This window comes from Falco peregrinus, chromosome 2 (genome assembly GCF_023634155.1).
Source record: "Falco peregrinus isolate bFalPer1 chromosome 2, bFalPer1.pri, whole genome shotgun sequence".
NCBI lineage: Eukaryota > Metazoa > Chordata > Aves > Falconiformes > Falconidae > Falco > Falco peregrinus.
The window spans coordinates 14,536,723-14,549,303 of record NC_073722.1 but is presented as its reverse complement, the minus strand read 5'-3'; the positions used below and the strand labels follow the sequence as shown (position 1 = coordinate 14,549,303).

The 12,581-nt window shown below is 37.9% G+C and overlaps 1 protein-coding gene across 10 annotated transcripts in view; it reads left to right on the top strand.

Annotated features, from left to right (window-relative positions):
* The window catches only part of SLC10A7 (solute carrier family 10 member 7), a 154,986-nt gene that overhangs the window by 104,029 nt on the left and 38,376 nt on the right, over nt 1-12,581 (top strand). For 9 of the 10 annotated variants that reach the window (XR_008745640.1, XM_055795023.1, XM_055795019.1 and 6 more), the window contains one exon: nt 10,387-10,470. Coding sequence is in view for 6 of the 10 variants with exons in the window: in XM_055795023.1 (XP_055650998.1) it covers nt 10,387-10,470 (84 nt within the window). In the remaining 4 variants the exon portion in view is untranslated. Of the gene's footprint in view, nt 1-10,386; nt 10,471-12,581 lie in introns of those variants that run through there. The other variant, XR_008745641.1, reaches the window with a different exon arrangement.

Below are 12,581 nucleotides of genomic sequence, written 5' to 3'. Positions count from 1 at the left end.
GTGTAAAGCTTACTCAAAAAAAAAAGCGTTCTAAGAGCTTCTAATTGATTAAATGAAACCTTAAATAATGTGCACATAATTACCAGACTGTATCCTTCTAAGGATGCCTTGCTAGAATTCAAAGAATAGTGGATCACCACAGATACCTCTGATTAACGCTAGTAAAAAGCTACTGAATCTGGCTTTCAGATGCGTTAATCTGCAATAACATCATCCTTGTGTTATTAACACAATAATCATTGTGTATTATTAACAGTTAATGTGTTGTATTCTCAGCAAAGATACTATAAATGGGCAATGTCCCATAAACTATATATAATTGATTAGAGTTCATCTGTGCGGTGAGCTGGAATGTTGAAACAAAGTGCTATAAGATACATCAGTTTCAAGTTAACATGAGGTTATGCTGTTTGCGTTTCTTCGCAATGTTCTCCAGTTTCATTCGTGATGATCAGGAGGCAGTGTGCCAAAATACTCAGAGAAGGATGCTGTCAGTCTTCCTCTCGTGAGGTCATATACTTAGCTGAAGCCAGAGGTAACAGATTGATCGTGACATTTTTTAAAGGAAAGAAATAAGTTTTATTTTCTCAAAGGCATTTTGGGGGAAAAAAAACCCAAACGACTGCCAACTAGAAATTGAAGTGTAGGCTAAACTTTTTTTGGGAAATAACTGTATTGCTATCAATGAATAATGAGTACAGATAGGTTAAGTAATAGCTGAGGAAGTTAGTCACTTGGGTATGACTGTCCATCTTTACTTATATGACTTGCTCTTTATGTTCAGTTTAGTTATTTCCTTTAGCAATTATAATAACATTTTATGATTTGTAATAACAGCTTATGGTTTGAATTCTTAAGTATGCTGCATTTGGGCACATTTACAGTACTAAAAGACAGTTAAACAAAAGGTGTCATCATACTGTGAAGATAATAGTGCTGTGATCTCTTTAATAACCTGGAGATGTCAGCACCTTTTTATGATGTCTTGTTTGAAACACAGAACTTCAGGAGCACTGCACTCTGCAACAGTTGTAGCTGTATCGTCTCACACGTCCGTAGGTTGTAACTTTAGTCATGAAAAAGAGGAATATGTATGAATGCAGGTTTATTTTCATTGAGGGATTTCATATGCCTATGTATTGCACAGGATGGAGGCCTGGAAGCAGAGTGAGCATAGATACTATACTACCGTGTAAAAGGATGATGCATAGTCACCTTTCTCATATGAACATAGCTCTGTTGCTTTCCAGCTGCACTGAGATGGGGTTGTCTTTTCTGTCCTTAAAGTCAGTTGAGCATGTGTAGACTGGCATTTTTACCAAGCCATACAAGCTTATGATTTTGTTGATTGTATTTGGTATCAAAATACAAGAAGTCAGTCATTCGCACACCTATTGGAGCCAAATGTGATGCTGTGGTATTTATAACACAGTATCCCAGCTCTGCTGCCTTCTTGGTATTACCCTTGCTGTCGAGACTCGACGCCTGACAGATGTGGTCTGTTCAGTTGCTGGGAGCACAGCCAGTTAGCTATCAAAGTGACAAAAGTCAAGGTGTGTGAATCAAGGTGTGTTTTTATTGAAAGCCATCAAAGAAAATGTTAGAAATAAGTAAGTATTTTACATTTTATGTACTTTACATTCTTCAGAAGTATGCATGCAAACCAGTTAATGTGGAATGTTAAAGACCCAATGCAAAATTCATGTGTATTTTTAAAAATACACTTGCCAAAAACTTCCATGTAACTGTCATGCATTGCTCTCATGTTTGCTGTTTTACCAAGGATGACTACTATGACATTTGTGTCAACATGGAATCTTCCCAAGGCTTTATCAGCTTGCTCCTTTCCTTGATTTATTCAGTGATGTTTTCTTTTTTGGTGCCCTTTCATATGTCTGAATTTTATAATAGGTATTTTTATGGTGGCATTGTAGCAGTGATACCATAAGTACTAGAAAGTAGCATTGCTGAAAGAATTCAGGAGTGGACAACTGAAGGAAATTACATGCAAATAGCACAGAGAAAAGTGAAATAAAATGACTGGTGAATAAGGATGTGAAAGAAACTAGCAGATTGAAATACTGGAGTTAAAAGCTTTCCCCTATACTCACAATCCTTAAATTAAAACATAGTTTTAAAAGTTGTTGATATAAAATTTTTTTGCCTTCTCCACTCCCATGTATTTCAGATAAATCTTTTTATTAAAAAGACCCGTCATTCCTCTTTTTTTTTTCTTTTTTTTTTTTAGAACAGGATTTGTAGATACTGCCATGTTTTTCCTCTCAAGTAGTCAGTAAATGAGAGTCAATACTAGCCAAATGAATCGTTAAATATGCAAATATTTTGGTAGCTGCAAAGCTTTGAAAGTTGATAAGGAAGTTGCAGCTAATGGATTTCACTAGTATGTGACAAAAGGTTGATTACAGAGAAGGGGGTGGGGGGCAGGGAAGGGAAGCAGAATAGTGCATGAGTTGTTAACAGATCAACTCATTCATGTGGAAGATTTAAACTGCATCATTATTTCTACCTGGTTATTTACCTCACCGTTTCCTTTCCTTTCTCTTTAATCATTGGGAAGACAAAGTTCTCTGAACTGATCCAAACCCTTTAAAATTAACCAGAACTTTTTTATGGCTGCCATGAAATACTTGCTTAATCATTTTATTCCTTTTTCAAATTCACCTTTTATGGCTTTGCTATATAAATTGGATACAAATAACAGTCAGAGAATCACAGGGTCCCTCCTTTCTCTTCTTGACACACACAAAATATTGTAAATGTGTCTTGGTAGAAGACTAAAATATGTAATGTTTCCATGAGGGAACCTTCTGCTTTGGTTTGCTCTTGAAATTTTCATCTATGCAATTCTAGGGGAGCCTTTTAAGTACACATCCTGCTTCTACACAGCAGAAACTAACCACATACCTTAACAGGATCATAGAACTAGGATACCAAGAGCATCCAGTCCACCTCTTCCATGCTGTGCAGTTCACATCAAAACTGAATGTGATCCAACTTAAAAGTAAGGATTTTTGCCCCCCCTCCACCCTTGCAACACTAGACTTGTGTCTCTGAGCAGAAACCTATCCAATATTTGTGACAGGTATTTTACCTGTTCGTTGCCAATGTTACCACACACCTGAATAGCACCTCTCTGAAATTTATCACCCTGGCTCAGACATAGTGTACAATCGTATCCTCTCCCCTCAGTCTTCAGTCAACTAGACTAAACCAGCCATGCGTTTCAAACCTTTAACACATAAATAAAAAAAAAAAAAAACAAACCAAAACCCAAATAAATCCCTTATTCTGAGGTGGTTTGTGTACCTGCTACAGTTTTAATTCCTTGTTGAGCCTAGGTAATAAGAATTGTGCACAGTTGCACAGTATTCTTCACAAGGACCTATTCAGGCTTTGTGCAGTGTCAGAAGTATCCCATGCCTTGATTGATTTAGTTATTCTGGTATGTCACAGCTGCCTTTTTCATGGATACATAATATTCATTGTTCTTAATTATCCTGTATTTACTAATTTATTTCTTTCCAGTTAGTCAACCCCTTGTTTGCAGCAGAACTTTTGTATACTAGTCCTTAAGTCTCAGCCCTCCAAGGGTATTAATCATCTAATTCCCATTTAGGTGCCTTTGGGCTTTATGTGTGATCTCATTCCTTTACATTAGCCCTCAAGATTGTGGTACCATGGTAAAATGGAAGAGTTGCTCTGGTATATTTTAGATTAAAAATACCTATGGTTATTTATGTAGCTCTATAAAAGGCTTTAAAATCAACAGGTATGTTTGGATTGGATTGGTGTTTAATGTGTCATAGGGGAACCTGGAATGGCATTAGGCATCTGTGATTCCTTTAACAAGGGAATGCCAAAATATACAGTCTCCTTGCCCAGTTTGGGGGGTTTGGAGGGGGGGAGAAAGCAAATCCTAAAGTTAAGAGATTGTCAGCTTTTCTTTTTCAACACTTCTGATTATGAAATGCTGAGATTTTTTTTGGGGGGGGAACAAAACTGGAGGGTGTATGTAGACAGCTATTTTTTTATATATTTGTGCCAAATCAATTCCCAGGGCCATAGAAGCATATAGAATATGCAAGAATTTGCAAAATGTACCATAAGACCAGAACATCTGTTTTCCTTAGCAGAACTAGAGATTTGTGTCTGCCTTTAATTTTTAAGAATAACAATGAAAGATCTGTTTGTAAAATACATGACTGCCAAGCCGTTGAACATGAACTCTGTTGTACCTTTAGCCCCTGTCTCTGAAGCAACAGACAACTTGCAGTTTTTGATAGGTAAAATTAAAAGCTTTATTTTAAATCTAAATACATAGAATCAAGAGAATTGTTTAGGTTGGAAAAGACCTTTGAGATCATCAAGTCCACCCATAAACCAGCATTGCCAAGTCCATCACTAAACCATGACCCTAAGCACCACATCTGTGTGTTTTTGAAACACTTCCAAGGTGATTCCACCGCCTCCCTGGGCAGTCTGTTCCAATGACTGACAATCCTTTCCATGAAGAATTTTTTCCTAATATCCAACCTAAATCTCCCCTGGCATAACTTGAGGCCATTTCCTCCTGTTCTGTCACTTGTTACCTGGATTAATTTCATACCAATGACTCTTCGTCAGTCACTGGGAGTTGGCATCTTTTAGAAAAACTGCCTTACTGAGATACTCCACTGCTGTAAAGGCATTATTCATATGCAGAGCATTTAGGTAAGAAGAACATCCTAGTGAGCTGCCAGCTCTGTTTAGACTGCTGTGAGATGTTATGTAGGAATGATCATTTCATCTTTTTTGACCTCCTACCAGAAATCTAGAGCTGGGTGCTATGGAACTCATAGGAGCCCATCAACACCATTCCCATGGAGTAGCGCAGACACTTCCTGCTTCCCAGAGCCTCAGAATCATTACTGTTACTTCTCATTGCAGTGTATTCTCTGCAAAGCATTTCCATTAGCCAAGTACCTGGGTTACTGAAGGTGATGTGCATACTTCTGTGCTGTAACATCACACACCACTGTGACTGGGTCAGGATAAAGGTTCTGGAAAAGAGTCCAAAGCAAGGGAGGGCTTAGTTCAGCTGCTCAGTCTTGTTCATTGTCCTTCATTACTGAACTGTATCCCATCCGCATCTTTTCCAAAAATGCATCCCCTTACATGTCCTTTCTGTAATGGGGCTGTTGTCCATAACAGGACATATAAAGGGTTTAGCGCATGCGGTGGTCCAGGCAGGCCTCTAAGGCAGTTGTATCTGGACTGGATGCAGAAGCAGTGATGATACAGCATTGAACACGCAATTTAAAAAGACAGGTATCAAAGTAGCCTGACCTGAAGGTGCAAAAGAAAAGCTTCAGTCTCACATGAAAGAGCAGCCAGTGACCCTTCCCCTCAGTTCTGCCCCGTTTTCACCCCTGCCTCGCTTCCTTGCCTGCACTCAACAAACGGCAAGGCTGAAGCTGGCTGGTGGTGCATGAAGAGCACAAAGACACAACCTGAGGAAACATGTTAGTTGCAGAACACTGGAAGAGTAAGGCCCCAAAGGACAGCTGCCTCCAAAGTGGGCTCAGGATGTGCAGCACACATGACACTGAGTTGTTATTTGGTGTGAGTGGCAGGAGGTGTGTTTCTTCTGAGTCACTGGCAGTAGACATGGGAACACCCACGGTCAGCCAGAAAGATGAGAATAGAGCATCTGGCTTATGAAGACAGCCTAGTTTGGGGAGTGGAATTGTCTTGTTTTTATGCAAGGAAGGTTTCTTTTTTTGGTTGGGTTTTGCTTTTTGTTTTTACCACAACCAGTGATTGCTATATTTGCCTATCAATTAAGGATAAGCCACCTTTTCTACCACAAACTCATAAAGAAACACGCTAAATAATTTGTCAGTAGTTTTTTAAAACAGTCACTGTCTTGAGAAGAGAGGTCTAGAACTAAATTAGCAAGAATGCTACAGGTCAGGTTTGAAATACTGCACTGTGACAGAATTGTTTGGAAAGATTTGCCTGGAGTTCTCTTTCATTACAGCCATATCCAGCAAACACTTGCAGAAGGTGCAGTTCCTGCTTATCTGAGTTGTCCTTCTGAAATCACTCAGATTGTTTAAATGAAAAGTGCCTTTCTCTAAGCAAGAATTTTCAGGATCTTTTTTTGAATAGTGAGTAAATTCAGTCAGGGCTGGCTTTTATTAATAAACTGTTAATTGAAATGCTGCTATCCATAACAGCACATAACGATCACTTTACAGTATCAAACTTCTGTTTCAAAATTTTCTAAGATAAGCATAGACAATATGGTGGCATGAAAATTTGTGATAGCTTTTTCATTAAATGGTGTTTTACCTCCCATAAGAGATTCCCATCTGATTTATTTTTTACAGCTATAAATCAGCAGTTTGATTCTATGTTTTTATACAAGTTCTTACAGTGCTATTTCTTGTTTGCCTGTGAAGAAAGGTTCGTTTTTTAGACATGGAGATGAGGGTATCCAAATATGAACAAATGCTAATTTTGGTGCAATGCAGATCATCTAGGTTGTCCTTTAAAAAACTTTGTTTCGTGACAGCAAATGGAACACAGAACTTAGCCTGATCCAACTAAAACCTGAGCAAAATCATATTGATTCATTCAGACAGAATATTTTAATTTGTAAATGTACAAGAAGGTTTGATTAACATTATATCAATCTTTTTGTTTCCTCTGTTCCTCAGTTCTCTTTCTCAAAATGGATGTGACGAACATATCCAAGTTCAAAGGAAGTCTGGAACCCAGGCAATGCCTGAGAGTCTGTGTGATGCTTACCTTTGTGAGCCTAATGAATTTGCATACTATAAATGTTGAGGGACTCCTTGTCACATTGTGTACCCATTAGCTGTCTGTCCTGTATTATTTGTGATTCCTCATGGTTAGCCACTGTATGTCCAAAGTCTGGGTTAGAAAGTCTTTTTCTTCTGTGCGGTTAAGATGTTCTTGAGTTCTCTTCAGCCTTTATTTTCTGTGCCTTTCTCTGGGAATAGATTTAAGGTTAAAATAATATAAGAGTTTATAAATGTTCTGTAACAGATAGATTCTGATAAAAAGCAGTCCGCTGAAGTTATTGTCATAATACACAGAAGGGGAACAAATTTTAGAAGTCTGTCTGAAGAAGTACTGACGGTACCATAAGTGGGACAGGGAGGTCTAATACCATAGCAGTGCATGAAGGGGAGGGGGGGCGGGTAGAGCCTAGCAAACACACTGCTTTGAACCTCTGTGCCCAGGTGTGGTGTAGCAGAGTGTTAGGACCTCATAAGGAACCAAGAAAAAAGCTAGTTCCATGCTATTCTGGAGAAAGCAATGAAGGTGCTGGTGACTGGTGGAAGAATATGGTTCTCAACTATACAACTGAAACAGGATCAAAAATAGTGTGGATCGTGCAGGAGAGGAGTCAAATTAGAGGCAGAAAAACTTGACTTTTTCTCCAAGGAGGAGAGCAGGTTTTTTCCTACAAACCAAATGTAGTTGAAGAATTAACTTCCTCTGGCCAAAAGGTTGATTAACGAACAATTTATTGATTTATTAATTTTGACACTTTGGACTGATATGTGGATTTCTGTTTTGTTTAAAATGTAGATAGGGTGAGAGAGTTACCTGAAATATCTGCCTTTTGGTGGTGGAGATGACAGTGAGATGAACCTGAATGGGTGGGGTGAAGTTGAGGTGAAGAACCATATGCTGATATCCTGAATTAGAGGATTGTTTCTTTGAATGAAACAATTTTACTTTTCCTAGGTAAATTGGTCTAGCATCCCAGCACAGTACCTGTAATTCAGTTTCTAATTATGTAAAAACCTGAACCAAAGCAAAAAAACCCACACCCAAACCCCACACCCAAACCAAAACATATCCATATATATATATACTACGTGCATAAGAATCCACAGCTTGAAGGCATTGCATTTAAAGTAATATTTTAAAAAGTTGGCAAGATTATTGCTGTGAGAATGGCTGCCTTTTTCAGCAGTGTGTTATATTGTTGAACAGTTTTTCATTCCTGACTTAGAAACTGATTATGCATCTATTGAGCATAAAACTTTCATGTAGCAAGAGAAATCCAATCAGTGTTTTTATAAAAATGCACAAGAGCCACTGCTGAAGTATCATAGTTTTGTGAAGCTATGCAGAGGGTCCTGGCATGTGGACTGCTTGGTTAGATCCACTCCTCTGTGACCCAGGCAGATTTTAAAGTTTTAAAATCTTCACTTTCACTTGAGAAAGCTTCTTTGGATACACAGTAAGTAACGCTTTTAGCTCCTCAGCATATAGCAAAAAATAAGTCCAAAACTAGTTCGAAAAACTATGAACCTTTTAAAATTTCAGAAGTTCCTTACTTGAACTTACTTAATTCAGAAGAATTAAAACAACAAGGAGATCATGAGTGGTATGATGGAGTTTTCTGCTCCAGTTTCTATAAGGAGTCATGCAGAGAGCCCTGTGTCCCTTAGGAGTGGAGGAGCTGCACTGCCTGGCTTCAGGTACTCGTGTGGGTGATCTGTATCTCCCCCTGCAAGCCCACCCTTCTCCCTCTTGACTCCTTGGGAAGTTAGGCTCCTTAAATTTGGTGCTCTCACTCCTATCCTACTTGCAGATGGAAAGTGTTGGTGATGATACCGTCTTCAGGTCCCCTCCAGCTGCCTTCTGTGCACACATTGTTACGATGGGAGGTGATGGGGATGCGATGTTATCATTTATTAAAGGGCCAAACTGAGTCTTGATGTTGCCAGTTAAGGTAATGTGTAGGAAACAGCCATATCCTGTACGTTCTGCCCAAGGCTCTGGACCCAGAGCATATTCAGAAAGGGACATACAAAAAGCACGTGATGGAGTATGTTTAAAGAAAGAGCAGATGCAGTCTGCTTTTAAACTCTAGGCTGATCAAGAAACAAAGTCCCATGATTTCCTAATGTCCGAAGTTAATTCAATTTCTTGCTGTTTCCCAGTTCCGATGCCATCTGCGTGCACCAAAAGCTTAGCTCACATAGACAGCCTGTAGCCATGTTCGCTGTTTTCTCAGGCAGTGCATGTACAAATGGCACTTACGAAAAGCAGTGCGCGTACATGTAAACCACTGCCAGAGGGGTTTAACTGGCATTTTCTCATCAGAGAACAGGTAAAGGTTACAGTTGTACATTTCTGAATAAAGTAAAATACTTCAGTATGTGAAATTTCTGATTTTTCTGAATTTCCGAAGATTCTGGTTTCACGCCAAACCCGGTTTTATGGCCGTATGTTGGTTTTTCTTGACAGTTACAGCAAGTGACTAGATTGTGTGATCACCTTGTCTTATCATGCCTGCAGGTAGCCTTGAAAGGAAGTTAAGCATCAAAAGTGTAACGCAATCTGAGTGTGAGAATGACATATGTGAGAATGTTTTAGGAAATCAGCGTTATTTAGATGGAGCTAAAAGATTCTGAATTCTGGCATTGTTTTGAGGATCTTTAAAGTGAAGTGCAAAATATAAAATAATGTGGATCGGTGAAATCCTCAATGTTATGTCATTTACCGTCATGAAGCAAATGGTTGTCTGTGGAAGCTCTGATAATGCTGTTTCAGTCCTCTTACTATATATTTCTTAATGTGTATTCTATTGCTGTTAAAGATATGTTAAATTACATTAAATTTTTCCATGACTTGGCATAAAAAAAGTCCAATCAGAATGTAAAAAATACTGCATATTTACCTAAGCATTCTGAAGTAGGTTGCAGAAATTCCACTCTGTTCACCTTTTCTACCTGCACCTTTTTAAAAAAATACTTCTAGCTTTTACAGTCATAATTAAAGAGATCACCTATTTGAAGACTAAACCTGTCACAGTTTAGTTGTCTTAATGAAACAATTGTTATATACTTTCAGTAGATCTCTTTTTTTATTGTCACTGAAATAAAACGTGAATGTCTTCACTATTTAATTTTTATTTATTTCTTGAAACAACTACACCAATTTTTGTTGCTTGATATTTGTATAAATGATAAGGTTAGTTGAGCTAATTAGGAAGATTCACTCCCTGTCTTTTTAGACTGTCATCCTACAAATGCTTATATAATTTACTTGGCATATATGTATAGCAAGGTTTCAGTTAAATGAATAATGATGGAACTATCACCTTAGGTTATAAAATAGTCAACCAGAGATTGTTTTAGTTTTGTTATCGTGGAATACCAAATATTTTATTGGGACTTAACAACTAAACATGTGTGCACATACTTCCAAGTTTGTGCACATACTTCCAAGTTTTTGTGTGTAAAATAAAATATATACTAGTATGTGATATCTATGTATGAAATGTGCAGATACTAAGAAAAAGTGCGATATTAATGGTATGTTTTTATTTTGCAGCTTGGATCATCCTCCTCTGTGCCTTTTACATCTATATTCTCGCAGCTGTTTATGACTGTTGTAGTGCCCCTTATTATTGGACAGGTATGTCTTTTAAATATACATTCTTATTTAAAAAAATAAGATAAAGAGAGCTATCTTAAAGACAGACTGGCAACCTCATAAACTGCCACATAGGAACAGCCTCAGGATAGCGAAGTCTAATATCAAAGAAAAGATGCTACAGTGCTCCCTGGAGCCGCATTGATCTTTGTTGAGATTGAGCATCTGTCCCTCACTACCACAAACATACGCTACTGCATATCGAGAAGGGAGTTTGTGAACATAAAGTGGGAAAAATGGCAGCCCAGACTGTGAGAAATTCCAGACCCATACAAATGAGCTTTGAGAATACTATATAGGCCTTTTGCCACATGCCCTTTGCCTGGATAATGAAGGAAGTTCTCCCTGTGTAGTATCTACTACTAATTACAGGAATAAAAAATTCTCAACATTAAAAAACATATAAGGGCTAAGCAGTCAGAAGTTAAGAAATCATAAAATTAAGGCTGCTCGAGCTGTTTTGCATATGCTTTCCAATAAGGGTTTTAATTGCACGATTGCAAACTCTTCTTTTGCCATGACTCCTGTATCATTTGTTACACTGGATGGAGGGTATTCATGGAATGAGCAGCTGTTCAATATTTCATTTTATACTCACTGTTCATACTGTAACACAAGGCCTTATTTTTCATGGCATATGATAGAAACTTTTCACTGAATGTAAAGATACTAATTGCAATATAAGATTTTCTGTGACAGTTGTCTCTGTAATATCTGGGTTTTTTTTCACAAATATTAATTACTGTTTTCTCCCATGTCATGGTGGGAAATTCCTGTATTAAGACCAAAACTTGTCAGATGTGTCCACTATTCTTGGACACCAAAACACCCGAAGCCTAATTGTTAATACCTGAAAGTATTTGTTGTTCTCAGGCATTCAGAATGCACAAAGGGAGTGTCAGTGGGTATTCCCAAGGGGTACACCATTGCTGGTTCTAGCATCCACTTTAACTCTGGGTTCAGCTGGATCTTTCTGAATTTTTTCAGCCTAAAGTAGACTTTGAAATGGAAAGTGTGGTTAAAATGTAGGCAAATCAAAATGGAGTCTATAAAGGAGCACCTTGGACAAGGTTAAGAATATCTGTCATTGCCTGCACTATGTAGAACAGGCAGTCAGTCTTGTATCAGACTATAACTGCATATTTCAAAACTGGTATGTACTGTAACTTACCAAAGTCCTAGTGAAATTTCTTATGTGGTCAAAAACGCCCAGCATCAGCACCTGTGTAACCTGGCTGCAACTATACCATGTGGAAAATGGACATAACCTCTGTGTCCCTGAAGCCTATTGAATTGCTCATGTGCTTAAAAGTTAAATGCCTAAGAGTCTCCTAATTAATTAGGACCACAAAGGGTTTCTGACGAACCTACGGATGTATCACATCCTTGCCTTGTCAAGATTATATTAAAGTGTCCACCAAAAGGGGACAAGCAAAAGTATTTGAATCCTTTCATCCTGAAATGTCCAAAACCTGGAAGCTATGAGTTGGGAATTTCTAGGAAACAAATAGTGTGACAGGAGATCTAGCAATCAAGTAACCTATAGTGATGTAATATCAGCAATCTGTACTGCAACATAGTAAGCCTGAAGATGATGGTAGATTACTAGATAAATTGATTGCAAAATTTCAAGAGGACTTCCATCTATATATAATGGCATGTTACTTTGGAAAGATATAAGAAATTGCTATGTGAGCTAACTGGTGGAGTTGGGGTTTTTTTGGCTGCAGCAAATAATAAGGCTATGTAACATGAATTGAGCAGTAAGCAGGTGAAATCTGCTGTGAATGGTCATAAGTTCAGAATTAGAATTGTGATGAGACTTAACTGAGAACAGATGTGATTTAGGAGTTCTGATAAAGACTGAACAAAAAGTACAGATAATCTCGAAGCTTATGTAACTCAGTCACAAATATATATAAGAATTTTTGGTTTTTATAAATACACTCCAAGAAGAAATAGGCTGTTTCTCCTTTAAAAGTGTTTGAAGCACTTTTTGGAAATGAATGGTCAACAGAAAGAGCTCACATTCCTCTAATTGTGAAGATTTTGTTTCTAAAGTTATTGCACTTGTTATACCTGTTCAGAGGAAA